At 56.1% G+C, this 15,018-nt stretch overlaps 1 protein-coding gene across 4 annotated transcripts in view; it reads left to right on the top strand.

Moving 5' to 3' along the window:
• The window catches only part of PTPRN2 (protein tyrosine phosphatase receptor type N2), an 814,681-nt gene that overhangs the window by 786,832 nt on the left and 12,831 nt on the right, over positions 1-15,018 (top strand). For all 4 annotated transcript variants that reach the window (XM_053898672.1, XM_053898673.1, XM_053898671.1 and 1 more), the window contains 4 exons: positions 2,913-3,032; positions 4,044-4,210; positions 10,560-10,613; positions 12,012-12,076. In XM_053898672.1, coding sequence (XP_053754647.1) covers positions 2,913-3,032; positions 4,044-4,210; positions 10,560-10,613; positions 12,012-12,076 — 406 coding nt within the window. The remainder of the gene's footprint in view (positions 1-2,912; positions 3,033-4,043; positions 4,211-10,559; positions 10,614-12,011; positions 12,077-15,018) is intronic.

Genomic DNA, 15,018 nt, shown 5'->3' with positions numbered 1-15,018 from the left:
AGCTCGTGATGAGGGTGATACAGGGTGGAGAGGGACACATCACAAGAGATCTAGGTAGAGGAAGGAGAAAGTTGAGTCTGGAGGAACTGGGTCCCTGGCAGACAGCACGGCCTGGGCGTCTGCTGTTTGGGGTGGGCCACTCTCCTTTAATCAGGTCTTGGCGGGGCTTCGAAAGAGTTTGGTTTGCTGAATGGTTAGTACCCGAAAAGGACTTCGGATGAAGGGACGCTACGGTTTCTTTGCACATGCTCTAGCTAGGTTAGTATATGCAGCTTAGAGCTGGCGTGCCCAACCCCCGGGAAGGCCACGCACGGCGAGCACAAAGCGGAGCCTGGGGCTCGGGTCTGAGCTGCCGGGGCCCGATCCACGCGGAGTACAGGACAGCGCTGTAAAGGTAGTCTCTTCCTTATGACTTTGTTAATGGCATTTTTTTCCCTCCAGCTTATTACGAGAACGTAGCAAATAATATATACGGCATATAAAATATGTGTTAATCGCCGCTTACGTTATCGGTGAGACTCTCGGTAGTGAAGTTTTGGGGGAGTCAGAAGTGAAACATGGATTTTCGACTGCGCGGAGGTCAGCGCCCCTCACCCCCAGTTGTTCAGGGGCTAACGTATCCGTGTCTGGTCTACGGCAACAAATGACCTCCTTGCAGCGTCTCGCGGCCCCACGCCGTCCGGGACCCGTGGCCACGTCACTCGGTCTCCGCCTCCTTCGTGACGTGGCTTCCCCTGCTATCCGCTGTGTCTGCTCTCACGTGGGGTTTCTCTCCTCTTCTAAGGACCCCCGCCGTGGTGGATTAGAGCCTGTCCTGTTCTTGGACACTTAACAGAAGAGTGCTAGAAATCACCGCGTGTGGCCCTGACCCGGTCAGCTCACTCGCTCAGCAGACTGCCTGTTTCAGGACGCCTCCAAGACTCGGTGGGGCCCCTGAGCCGACAGCAGCTTCCTGGAGGAGAAACTCCCCCTGGAGTTGGGCGCTGCCCCCCCACGAAAACCAGGCCAAGGGAGGGGAAAATGGTGGGAGCTGTCCCTGGTTATAAGCGGAACCTGAGTTAGCTGGAACTTCCCCTGGAGCCTTGTCTCCCGGCGGAGTCCACGTGAACTTTCCGCAGCGTGCGGTGAGGGCCAGCCGCTTCGACTCGGCCATGCCCGACCCCCGCGCACAGACAGGCGCAGGCCCCCCCAAGCTGGCAGGCTCGGAGCCGCCACGGCCTCGTGATGTTGGCGCCCGAGCGGGCCGCCTGTTTGTTTGATTTAGTGAATTTCCCCTCCCTGCTCTTACACACGGTGACCTCCAAAGAAATATTATCCCCAAGAGTGCCTTTGGGATTGTTTGTTTAAATTAAGTTTCATTTGGATTTAATCTTAAGCAAGTCTTCGGAGAGCCGGGCGGGCCCCTGAATGGAAATGCCGAGTGCGGCCCGATGAGCGGGGGCCGCGCGGAGGGGAGGCCCCTCTCCAAATGAGGGCTTCCCAATGTCACACTTGGGTGGCACAAGTAGAGTGTTAGGTGATTAGTTTATGGTCTAGATCATTGTAGTTTTATTACACTCATAAAATCTGTGTTCCTCCTCGTTTTCGTAATGGCCTCAATGAGCTTCTCCACCTTCTAAAGACACATTAAGTTGTCGTGTGCCAGAAGGACCGATCCGGCGGGCAGGTTTGGGAGCCTGACGGCTGCGAGAAACACACACGGCTTGAATTCTCGCCCCGTCGTGGGATTTGCACCAAAGACATTGAAAGTGTACGGGCTCGGGCACAATTCATACTTATCTGTGGGCGTTCTCTGAATGCTTCAGCAACTCCCGTTAAATGCTAACATAAACGATACACGATGAAGGGCCTTAAACAGGATCGACTAGTCTTACCATGCAGGAATTTAATCCGTGTTGAAAGTCAAGAAAATATCGTAGACGTGTCTGTTTTTAAAATGCAATTTAGAGGGGCGCCTGGGGGGCTCAGTCAGTTGAGTGTCCGACTTCAGCTCAGGTCACGATCTCACGGTTCGTAAGTCCGAGCCCCGCGTCGGGCTCTGTGCTGACGGCTCGGAGCCTGGAGCCTGCTTCGGATCCTGTGTCTCCCTCTCTCTCTGACCCTCCCCCGTTCATGCTCTGTCTCTCTCTCTCTGTCTCAAAAATAAATGTTTAAAAAAAAATGTTTTTTTTAAAGTCTGCAGTGCTGCCTCAGCGTACCCCGTAGGATTAATGGTTTGGTAATTACGCTCAAAGTATTAACACACAGGGCCACAGCCACAAAGTCAGGAGCTGTGTTTGAGAAGTCCTCTGCCAGTTGTCCACGTCTCAGGGTCCATTCATCGCTTCACTCTGTCTCAGAGACGCCTTGTGTGGCTGTCATGAATTATTAAATCAGTTTTGTTTTCGTTGAGCCGCACTGCCGTATTTTGTGTAAGTAAATGAAATCCCGGTGACCGCTTTCTGTAATGCGCAGAGCTGGCTGCTGGTGGGACAGGGGAAGAATGTCACGCAGAATCATGACAAAACCCGATTGTGTCAACCAGTCTCAGTGTGCGCCACACAGAGGAGCGGACGTTTCCAGAGAGGTGCGCGTCCACCCGCTCCTGGGGGGCGGGGGGGGGGGCCTTCAGACCTCATGGTGTCTGTTTCGTGTTGCGGTATGGAAAGCTCCCTTTACAGATCAAAAGTTGGGAGGCCAGACAGCTGAACGTGGATTTGAAGAGGTTTTAAGAGGCATGGAATGAGTCACTGGTTGTTTGGGGTTTTTTTTTTAAATAATTCACGGAGCGTGGAAACCACGGGGTATTTAGAGGTGGCGAGAAGTGTCCAGTCTGCGCACAGGGCGCATCTGGCCCGTGTATCTGAGCGGCGCGAGCGTTGCCTGGGGCATCGCTGGTCACGCTGTGGCCGTGGGCCTTTCTCTGTGTGCAGATGGTGTGGGAGAGCGGCTGCGTGGTCATCGTCATGCTGACCTCCCTCTCGGAGAACGGCATCTGCCAATGCTGCCACTACTGGCCAGATGAAGGCTCCAGCCTCTACCACGTCTACGAGGTACTTCCCCAAGCGCCTGCCCGCAGGGCCCAGAGGAGCATGAGTCGCCGCCCGCCCGGTGGGAGCTCCCCCTTGGGAAGGCTGGTGGGCGGGCCAGGCGTCCCCAGGGCCCCGTGGTCCCCAGACACCCAGCCCCTCCCCACGGCCGTGGCCCCGCGGGTTCTGGCGTAGACGGCCCGGTCTTCGCCTTTAAAGCTTCGTGATTCCAGACCCAGACAGAGAGGACCAAAGAGTTACCTCCCGGGGAGGCCCGTTGAGCCAGGCGCCGAGGAACGGCGGGCGGGGCGGGGGGTTGTTTTAGGAAAGACTCCCCTGCTGTTCTCACAGCTCAGTGGTCCCCGCCTGGCGTTCGGGGGCTTGTGTCTGAGATCCGACCTTCCTTGAGGGCCGCCCGGCCACAAGCTTCTTTCTCTTGCTGGACTTTCCACCCACGTCAACGACGAACCCAGTGAACGCGGGCAGAGCAGCTAGTGCTATGTCGTGCATGGTTTTGCGTTAAAATCGGGATGCCAAAGCCCCACGGCGGAAGTGTGAAAATTAACCCTAAATCACGCGGCCGTGGCTTTCAGGGGGCTGAGAACGGTCTTGACCCCGAGCAGTGCCGGGTCACGGTTTCCGTGTGAACCCGCTGGGCTCCTCTCCGCCTTTCGGTGACACCACCGCGGTGAAATGTCAGCTCCGGTGGAACCCGCTGGTGTCCTGCCCAAAAGTACAGTAGTCCTTGAAGGCTTACACAGCTCGGAATTACAAAAGACAGAAGCTGGAATAGTTTTGAATCCAGACACGGTTTTCTAATAATTTGACTGATGCGTCTACGTGACATTACAACGCACAGAGTTCTCTTTTGCGTAAACCCTGTCAAAATTGAGTCGGTGGGAGGGGCCGTGCAGCCTGCCGTCGGCCCGCGAGCTGCCCCCCAGTATTCGCCCTTGGCTCCTGCAAATCCCTCCGTGTTCAGACGATGATGCTTCACGTTCCCAATGCCCCCCCCCCCCCCACCGCCCCATCCAGGTGAACCTGGTCTCCGAGCACATCTGGTGCGAGGACTTCCTCGTGAGAAGCTTCTACCTGAAGAACCTTCAGACCAACGAGACGCGCACTGTGACCCAGTTCCACTTCCTGAGCTGGTGCGACCGCGGGGTGCCCTCCTCCGCGAGGTCCCTCCTGGATTTCCGCAGGTACGACCGACGGTGCACCGGCGGGTTAACGCTTTGACGGTGCGGGCGTCAGGGAGGAGGGGACGCCGTGTGACAACCGGTCTCCTGCCTCCAAGAGGCCGTTTGCCGTGGGACACGCCATCTGTTATATTTTTCGTATATTATAAATATACGATCGATCCTAGAACAACACGGGTTTGAGGCACCGAGCCCCACACACAGTTGAAAATCACATTTAACTTTTGACTCCCCTGAAACTTACCTGCCGACAGCCTGCTGTATACCGGAAGCCTTACCGGTGACCTAGAAAAGTCAGTTAACACGTATTTTGTATATCCTGTGCATCACGCACGGCGTTCTTACAATGAAGTGCACTGGAGAAAAGAAAACGTTATTGAGAAAATCACCAGGAAGAGACAGTACGTTTTCAGTGCTGCCTTGTATTTATCGAAAAAAATCCACGCGTCGATGGACCTGCGCAGTTCAAGGCCATGCTGTTCCAGGATCAACTGTATTTATAATATATATAGGAGAGGGGAGGGGAGGGAAATCATGTTAATGGTACGTATTAATCGCAAGATGTTTTCTGGTTTTAGAGGAGTCAAAATGGGGGAGAAGATACCTTAGAATTATGGAAATAAGGTGGTTATTTCTGATCAGATTCTCTAAGTGGTCGAGTCCTCAAGTCTATGCCTCGCAGGGCACTGATGAGGAAAAGACAGGCTTATCTTGGAGACTGTCTGGTTGGACACGATGACGAGATGTGGCAAGTGTGGGCCCAGACTCTGCCCTGGATGACCTTGGACCTTGGCAGGGGAGCCTGGATGGAATTAGCGCATGACCATGTGTATTTTAGTGCAGTTTGAAGCTGACGGTCTGGAAACATCCAGTCTTTGTTCCCGCCGCAGTCAGCCAGTCGCCCAGGGGGTGTGTTGTTTTCAAGTGTGTTTATTGACCTGTTGGGACGAATGCTGGGAGCCATCTTCCAGGAAGATATTGACGAGGCAAAAAAGGGGAAAATGTCAGACGGAGGCTTTGATTGTCCATTGGATTCGGTGATGACGGTTGGTCAGCATTGGCTGTCGTGTGGCGGTACGTACACATCCGCCAAGGACAGGCAGGTGCTGAGCAACAGGCTGACCGCGCTCTCGGTTTCCCAGAGCCTCTCTTCCGTGTCACTGATGGGGAAACCACCTGATACCAAAAGCAGACAAATGTCCAAAACAAGGACTTAGGAAACAAGATGTGCCTTGACCCAGCCTCGTACACAGTCGCGAAGCGGTTTGTGTCTGAACGGTATTCGTCCTTGGACGCACACTGTGTCACTCGAGAGAGCGGGGTTTCAGGCTCATCTCTGCATTTCTTGAATTTCTGTGTGAGACATTCTCAAGGTTATTATGATGCTATTTCTTTTGCCTTTGAAAAGCAAAACAGATTTTTATTTGAATGGTTCTTTGGATCAAAGAGCATGTGAAACCTCGAGGAGAGACACACCCTAGGCGTCACGGCCACGGTGCACGCGCGGGGACCCGTCCCTGCTCCGTCACCTTGCCCAGAGAGGCAGAGCGCGCACCCCGCACCCAGTCCTGAACACAGCCCCAAGCCCTGGTTCCACACAGCTCCTTCCCAGCCCATCCCGGTTTCCTGGCTATTTCATTCGTTGTCGTAATACAAATTTATTTCTGAAGACGTGCTACCTAAAAATCTTACCTAGGGCACATTTCCTGAGATAGAGTCTCCAAACGAGAGGCGTTACTGGCAAAATGGATGTGGCTACAAAGATAGCCGTTCATCTTGACCCCCGTCTTTATGCTCATGCGGTGCGTTTGTACATATATGCATATGGGCGCACGTCCGCGTCCGTATCCATACGTGGGACTGACCAATACACAAGCGACCTCTGTGCTTCTCACCTGTCATGAAGAGACACTGAGTCCCCAGGTTCCCTTTCCCCCAGAGGCTTAGGAGATACGGCTCCGGAAAGTTTCTGTTAACTTGAAATTTGCAAGTCTGCTCAAACATCAAGCTTCGCGGGCTTGCCTCATGGGGCACCAGCCCGCCTGTCGCGGACCAACCAGACAAAGGGCGTGAGCGGCCACGGTCTCGGGAGGGCCTCGCTCAGGCACGGACTGCCGCTTTGCGGTTTTCTGGGTAAAAGAGCCGCCCAAAGTTCAGCCATCGGCCAGGGGCGACGGCTTCTGAAGACACTGGTCACCTTACGCACAGGTCTCCTCCCGCCCCGCCCCGAACATTCGCCCAGCCTTCCCTAGCTCTGGCCAGTGTGTGCAGCAGGCACTGGGATGTGTAATTACTTCCTTCTGGAGCCCAGAGGGAGCGCATTTACACTTTAAAGAGAAGCTGCCAGAGCTGAGATCGTTAGCATCACGTGTGAGGGCTTTGCTTTTAAAAATTATCTCTCTCTCTCTCTGTCTGTCTCTCTCTCTGCCTCTCTCACTTCTTGCTGTGTGCAGCGGCACTCAGACCCTTACTTTGCCAGCTAATGAGCGGTGGCCAGTGTCATTTTTGTGATGTTGCAGCTAGTAATATGAGCCCAGTTGCATAGTCACAAAAGTGATCATTGGAGGCTGTGACTCTGCTGCTGGGCAGTGTGGGGGGCCCCCTTCCTGAGCCTCTCACGACCTCTGACCTTTGCTCGCTGTGGGTTGCATGCGGCTCCTTGTCACTCAGCGACCCGTGGGTCGGTTTGTATTACTAATCGTTCTTTCTCAGCGACTGCTCCTGTTGAAATATATCTAACCTCCATTTTTCTCCATGTTTGCAACCGTTGGCTTGCTGATGATTTGTTCTAATCGAGTGACACAGGACAGCTGTGTGTTGCCCACCTTCATGAATAATCTGCATCTGTATCTTGGGTCAACCAGGTGAACGCTTTTGTTGGCGATGTGATGCTCCTGCCCTTCTATTTGTGATGTTTTACGTTGTGACGGTACAAGCACGTGACTCTCTGTCAATGAAGTTCTCAGCCACGCCGGCGCATTGTTTGCACTCCGCGCGTCTCCTCGATGGCTCGTGGCCCTTTGTGGATAGGTTTGGCAGGGGGCGGGGCTAAACAGGGAGACCGAAATGACAGCGAAACCTTCGTGGGCCACACCAGGCGGCCGGTCACAGCGCGCTGGAGAGAGAAATGTTTTAAATACTCTGTGAAGTCAGAACGGGGACTGCGGGAATTCGGAAGCAAGCTGCCGTCGTAGGTGCCGGGAATTCCTTTTTAGCAACTTTTCTTTGCCGAGGGGGCCGTGCTTACTGCGCTCTGCCGAAAGCGAGGCTGACCAGCTGCGAATGGGACACTGCAGTCCCGCGATTCCTTCCGGTGATGGTTTTCTGAAACCAGTACGCTTACCGTTTCTTTCTTTCTTTAATGTACTATTTTTGTACTTGGCCCCCTCAGAAAAAATGACCAAAACCTGTGATTGACGAGGGTGTGAACGTGCAGATGTTGGGTTAGTCTGTACAAGCACAGACTGGACAGCCAAGTACGAAGTATAACAGAATGTTGGAGGTTCACATCTAAAAAGATTCAGCGACCGAGAGATTTCTAGTAAAAGGCCTACAAAAATAAAGCCGTCCTAGATCTAATCTGACTCTGAGTTTGCTACATTCTACACATGTACACACATACACACACACAGAGTACACACTGTGCACACATGCACACACAGGGCACACACACACATGCACACAGTGCATACACACACACACTCACAGAGCATACACACACTTGCACACGCAGGGCGCATGTGCACACAGTGCATACACACACATGCACACAGTGCATACGCAGAGCACATGCACACACAGTATGTACACACTTGCACATGCAGGGCACACACACATGCACACACTGTGCACACACACACATGCTCACACACAGTGCATACACACACATGCACATGCAGGGCACATGCACACACAGTATGTACACACATGCACACGCAGGGCACACACATGCACACAGTGTGTACACACACATGCTCACACACAGTGCACAGAGCATACACACACATGCACACGCAGGGCACACACATGCACACACAGGGCACATACACACATGCACAGAGCGTACACACATACACATGCAGGACGCATGTGCACAATGCATACACACACATGCACATGCAAGGCACATGTGCACACACGCACACAGTGTATACACACACATGCACACGCAGGGCGTGTGCCCACACACACACACACACACACACACACAGTATGTACACACATATGCACATGCAGAGCTCACACACATGAACAGACAGTGTGTACACACACATACACATGAAGGTCTCGCCCCACACACAGGGCAGGTGCACACGCACACACAGGGCACATGCACATACATAGTGCGTACACACATGTACATGCAAGGCGCTCGCGCGCAGTACGTGCACACACGTGCACGCAGGGTGGGTGCATACACATGCTCACATGATGCGTACACACACATGCACGCGCAGGGCACATGCAGACACGCATGCATGCAGGGCAGGTGCACATACACACACACAGTGCATACACTCATGCACACGCAGGGCACGTGCACACACACAGCCTCAGATGAGCTGGCAGACCTCACGATGCTCACATTTGAGGCACATCCTGGGGTCTGGCATGTACTTTGTCTAACCTAAAGCTCTGTTGACCTTACGACCCAACTCAAGGATGGGAGTTTTAAGATGCAGACCACCTCCACTTCCGGTTTTAAATTACCACTTTAATGAACGTGATCCTGGGTGTTCGTCTCGACCACCTCGAGTTTTTAAGACACTTACAGTCTTGGCCGGAACTGACCACCCAAGACCAGGAGCCTCTCGCTCTGCCGCCTGAGCCAGGCGGGCGCCCCGAGAACGGAAAGTTTTAGTAGGAGAAAGTAGTGGGTCTGTTTTTCAATCTGTTTTATTCTCGAAGGCCCACGAACTCTGAGGGCACCGTGGCACGCTTGCTCGATCTCGCTGAGCTCACGTGTGCTTCCTTCACCGTCCCGCTCCACCCCAGCGTCAGCGTGCGCCTCGAAAGTGAGCCAAAGCTCCAGCAGAGGTGGCCACTGAGCAGCCTGTTGCGCCCGTGTTGGTGGGTCTTCTCATTTTTAAGACTTTCGGTGGCCTCCCAGCTTTAAATGCTGCAGGAGGCGGCCCGAGGGGCGTGGGGGTGGCCCCGTCGTAGGGCACATCACCTCACGCCTGGGCTCCCCTCGTGCTGTTCGGCCGGGCGTGTGGGCCTCACTCCGTTCACTCGGAGAGGAGATGGAAAGGACCAGCTTTGTGCCTGGGGCACGCAGGAGAGTACCGCCGGGCGCCCGGGCCGGCCGCCTGCCCCCAGCGGCCCCTCCGTCTCCACGTCCAGGGGTTTGAAGCCAGGCCACCCGCTGAGAGAACACTCACTTCCCACCGACCGTCTCTGTGCCGGGCAGGCCAGCCTCCGCAGAGAAATGTGGCATTTTCCTGTTTCCGGTGCGAGGGAAAAGATCCTTTTTTTGCCCCGGTTTTCTTTTCTCTCTCTTTTTTTAATTTTGCCCCGTGTCATACATTGTAGAAATTCACACAGAGCAATTTCGAGCACAGCCCCCTCACGCGTTTGGCTCATTTACTTTTCTCTATTCAGAACTATTTTACTGAGAATTTTCATGTACTTTGTAGGCAAGTTTAGTGGTTTCACTGACTTCCAACACGTTTGGAGCTTACTCAGTGAATTTTAAATCAGCCCTCTGTTTCGATGTAGGGGCTCGGTCACGAGATAATCTCAGCTCCTTGTTAATTTTCATAAATCCTGGTCTAGAATCTGCACAGCGAAGCTGTTTGTCAACATGTTCAAATGTGTACAAAGGAAGGACTTGTCTCTGATGTAAGCTCAGGTTTCTGTGGAAGGAAGAAGCCCGGACCCACCGGACGGACCAGAAGGGACCTTAAGCTGCTCTTTTGAGACAATACTCATTTTACATTCCGATAGGACATCTAGGACGTAAGAAACTTGGAGCAATAAGTCGCAGAACTCGGCAGTTGTAGCAGAGTCTAGATACCCACGTCACCACAAAAAGCCAGGCTGAGCGGAGCCGCAGACGTGGGGGCGGGGTGGGGGCGGGGCAGGCCAAAGACCGAGCCCTCGGGGTCTGGCTTGTCCAGGGCAGGGAAGATGGTGAAAACCTAAGAGTTGTTTTTAAAGCTCTGTTTCATAACTTAACACCGACAAGGAAAATAAATCTTTGAAAACGCGTGTGTGGTTTTGACTCCGTGACACAGGCTGTCGTAAAAGGTGCCAAAGATGGGGCCCGTGACTCTGGCTTGGGAGTTACTCTGCGAGGCGGGAGACAGGAGTCGTGGTGCGTAACCGTAATTTCTGTCTCTTTTTGTTTCAGAAAAGTAAACAAGTGCTACAGGGGCCGTTCTTGTCCAATAATTGTTCACTGCAGGCAAGTACAAGTTCTCACGTGGATTACGCGCGCTCGCCACCTCAGAAGGCAGCCACCGCGAGGGGTGCAAGCGGGACTCTCTATCTGCGTGATAAGTACATCTCACTGGCGCTTCTGAAGGGAACCAGAGATACACACTTAATCTTCTAGGCCCTCGAGCTAAATGCTGCCGTGTGTTTCTTGCGCTGACACCCGAGTGAGCCGCACGTGGCCCGCTCTTCCCCGCGAGCCGCCGGGCGTCCCGCACCCGGTCTCCGGCGGCCTGGGCCCCGCCGCCCTAGTTTTTCTTCAGCCCTCGTGGCTCTCACACAAACCTCGAGGCGGTGTCTGTGGTCCGTGGCCTTGTCTTAGCCACCAGTTCACGAGGTGTGGAGCCAAGCCGCTGAGAAATGCTTGGGGCCCGTTAGGAGCAGGGACAGACTCTGTCATTACCGGAGGGACGGCCGCCCCCAGTTGGTTACGTGAGTCTGGCCTGTGGGCAAAACCCAGACGGGCTGCACTCACCCTGGTAAGTAGAGGCACTCAGATGCCCGTGTGAGGGTGCCCTCGCGCCCTGGGCTTCGCATCCACCCGGGTCTGGCGAAGAGCCGTGCTCTGTTGCGTAGAATGTTCCTTTCTGCTGGGCCAAAATGGAAATACGTCTCCAAAGATCAGACGCCAAGACGGTCCGATCGGCCGACAAGTGTGCACGCCTCCGTGTGGGTGTCTGACCGTGTGTCAGTGTGTGTGCTGTGTAACCACGCGCGTGTAACCGTGTGTGTCTGCGTCGGGTGCCTGGTAACTGCACGGGTCCGCGTGCTTCCACGCGGGTCTGTGCGGGACCAGTGGGGGCTGTGCCGTGGGTCCGTCAGAGAGCGGAAGGGAACGACCCGGAGGCACGGGTGTCCCGGGCGGCGGGTGGACGGCTTGGAAGGCGCCTGTCGGTGTCAGGGTGGCCGTGGCCCCTCGGCTCTGGGAGGAAAGAGGAAGACGGGAGCAAATCCACGCAGGCACCATAGCTAATCCCTGCTGCGAGGGTGGGGGGCTCCCACCCTTTTTCCTCCTCCTCCTCCTCCTCCTCCTCCTCCCCCTTCCCTCACTCCCCCTCCTTTCCCTCCTCCCTTCCCCCTCCCTCCTCCTCCCTCCTCTCCTACTCTTTCCTCCTTATCCTTTCTCCCCTCCCCCCCATCCCTTCCTCCCCCCTCCTCCTCCCTCCCTCCTCCCCTGCCCCTCCCCCCCCCTTCCACCCAGCGATGCCTCCTCACCCCGCTTTCTTCCGCTTTCTCTCAAATTCACAGCCTCCCTCTCCCCACACGACTCCCCTTAAACGCAGAGGGCAATCGGCCGTCCGCTGGCTTTGGTGGGCGCGGGGTTCACGTGGCCCCGGCCGCGTTCTCACCTCTCCCCTTCCGTTGGCAGCGACGGCGCGGGCAGGAGCGGCACCTACGTCCTGATCGACATGGTTCTCAACAAGATGGCCAAAGGTGAGGCTCCGAGCGAGCGGGCTGCTTTGTTGGGGCCGAGCGGGGCCAGCGTTGCCGTGGCAACCTCAGGGTAATGCTCTCGGCGGCCTCGGAGGAAATTAGCCGCTCGTTGTCCCTTCCCCGGATCACGTGAAAGCTGTCTGCAGCACGCACGGTGTTTCTGTGGCTCTTCCCTTGCTGCCGGTGTCGGGCGCGGGGCTGGGCGCACGGCGGGTGCCGGGTAAGTGCCTGCCGAACGTGCTATGATGAGCGCGATCGAGGCAAAGACGCCGCTTGGAGCTTTAAGTGCAGTCCGTAGTATCCTTGAAGTGTTGGCATAAACCGTACCTGCAGAATACAGCGTCGGTCATTCCAGACTCCGCTACGCTCTGGGGGTGACTGCGGTCGCCCGACCCCGCCTTATCTCAGCTAAAACCCGGAACACCCCCTGTCCGACATACCTGCACCTACGCGGCCTCTCCTCCTGGTCTTTTCCTCCCAAATGTGGCACCGGGACTTGCACCCTGAGCGCCCCACGGCGAGAAGGCACAGGGGCACCAACAGTGCCCGAGAGCAGGGGCCACGGGGAGAGCGGCCCCCCACTCCTGCTCAGGACTGGGCGGACCACGGGGAGAGCACCCCCCACCTTGGGACTGGGCGGACCACGGGAGCAGGACGTAAGCCCCGGCCCCTTCGCTCCCATGGACGTGTGGGCGCTGAGCTGGTCTGCAGCACCCACAACGTAGTCTCGGGAAGAAGCCCATGAGGGGTCTCCTTAGGGACCAGGGAGCGAGCTCCACAGTCACGTTCGGGGAAACCCCCGTGTCGGACCCACCTCTTGGACAGTCACTCGCAAGTCGCCATGGCAACCCAGGATCCTGCTGCATTGCCCAAGCTGCTCTGAGAAAACACCGCTTTCCCTGCGGTGCCCATGCACGACCCACGGGCCCCGGAAGGAGGTGGGGACACCTCCCGTCTCTCTCACCCGTGAACCAAACTGTCCCTCCATCTACACACACACTCGCACGTGTGTCCTCGCAGACAGGCCCTGCCTTCCAGAACATCCTTTGCCCAGAAGCAGGAGCAGATTATAGAAATGAGGTTCCGTGGCGCCTGGGGGCTCAGTCTGTTAAGTGTCCGACTTCAGCTCAGGTCATGATCTCGCGGTTCGTGAGTTCAAGCCCCCACGTTGGGCTCCGAGCTGACGGCTCGGAGCCTGGAGCCCGCTTCGGATTCTGTGTCTCCCTCTCGCCCCTCCCCTGCTCACACCCTGTCTCTCTCCCAAAAATGAACAAACATCCAAAAAACTTTTTAATAATTTAAAAAAAGAAAACAATTTCAGTACATTTTCATGCCGATGCTGGCAACTCTAAAATAAGCATTTTCCTTACTCCACTTTCTTGTGGTTAAAAAGAAGAGAAACGGAGCCCGTCTCCAGACCAAGGATACGGGTGCGTGGATGAGCCCGCAGGCCGCTGTTTCACACGTAGAGACTAGCGCGTGAGGCATCTCTGCTGGTACAACCTGCTCCCGGAGGACCAGGACTGAACCCGGCTGCACACCCCACACCCTGCTGGACGTCCACGGCTTCCTGGCCGGACGCCGGAGGGAGAACGAGATCGGCTTTGTGCCGCCAAATATTATTTTAAGCGCCCGAAATTAGCTGAGTGCTGGCCACGCGCAAACAAAGAGACTGACGCAAAAAGACGAAAGATCTGACACTGGTGAAGACGTGTTTTGGTTTTAGAGCGTAACGTGATCCTAATCTTTTTACTTAAAAGTTTCCTGTCCGCTAATGCTACTGTGTCTTATCAAACACATCCTTTCGTTTGCAAACTTGCAACTATCGGGAGCTCGGAGCTCTAGCAGAATTTCTGTTTCCTCCCTGGTACCTGCCCTCCCTTCTCGGCCTGCTCCACACGTAATGTCTGCCTCGTGTTAAATCAGAATTCCTCCTGAAGGAGCCCGACCGGCGTTCGTGTTCGAGATGCCTCCCGTGTGGGTTCGCGCCAGGGTGGAGCCCGGCTCGCCCACAGGCGCGGGGCGGACGCCACGCTTTCCCAGTGCTGGGGGGTCACCGGGGGTGTCCCGCGAGGGGGTGCGGCACAGCCGGATGCTGCGAGGTGCAGTCGCTGCTTCGCGAGAGGCAGCTGTGGACGAGAATGTTCCCGCCTGAGGAGTCGGCCGGGGGCGGGGTGCCGGCATTGTCCGAGCCCCAGTCCGCATCGACCCGCTCTGCTGTGCCATGTAACGTCAAATCCCACGTCAAGTGTGGGCGGCCGTCAACAATGGAGCCCAGCCATGGGGAACCGGCCAGAGAGGGGCCGCCCCAGGCCCTGGCCCATCGGTCACCGCCCCCCCCCCCCCCCCCCCCCCCCCGTTCTGTTCTTGACCTGCTCCCCTCTGCCCGGGGAGGGGGCGTGCGGTGTGAAATCCCCTGACCTGGGGCCTGGGCCGCGGTCTCAGGAGAGATCAAAGGGCAGGACGGCCCCTCGCCGGCCAAGTGGGTCTTTCCCAGGCCGCCACACTGCGCCCCCGCCCCCGGTTTTGTTCTGGGACAAGCTGGCCCGGCCTGTCGCGCCCGGGCTGCCTTTGTCTGGCCTGAGAGCCGGAGGCCGCGCCACAGACCTCGCTCGTCAAATGATCAAAGGCCCAAAGCCCGGACACGAAACCTTTCTTCCCATTTCCTTTTCTTCCAAGGAATGAATCGCATGGGGACCAAAGGACGCCTTTCCCAAGCCTTGCCGAGTGCGCCACGCTGACACCGGAGCCCCTGGATCCGGACGGCAGGGCCCGGGAGCGCGTGCGGCCCGGAGCGGAGCCCCGCGCGTTCACACGGGGCCCTCGGGGATTAAGGCCCTCGTCCTCTTCAGGGGCCTTGGAGAATGAGCAAGGCGCGATTCACCTGCTTTCTCCGCCGTCTGGTTTGTTAGCAGGCGGACGACAATGCCGTTTGGAATCAA

The sequence above is a fragment of the Panthera pardus genome, unplaced genomic scaffold, assembly GCF_024362965.1.
Source record: "Panthera pardus isolate Hobbes unplaced genomic scaffold, ASM2436296v1 HiC_scaffold_9, whole genome shotgun sequence".
Lineage (NCBI taxonomy): Eukaryota > Metazoa > Chordata > Mammalia > Carnivora > Felidae > Panthera > Panthera pardus.
Note: the sequence above shows the minus strand (reverse complement) of the source record. Positions and strands in the feature narration are given on the sequence as shown.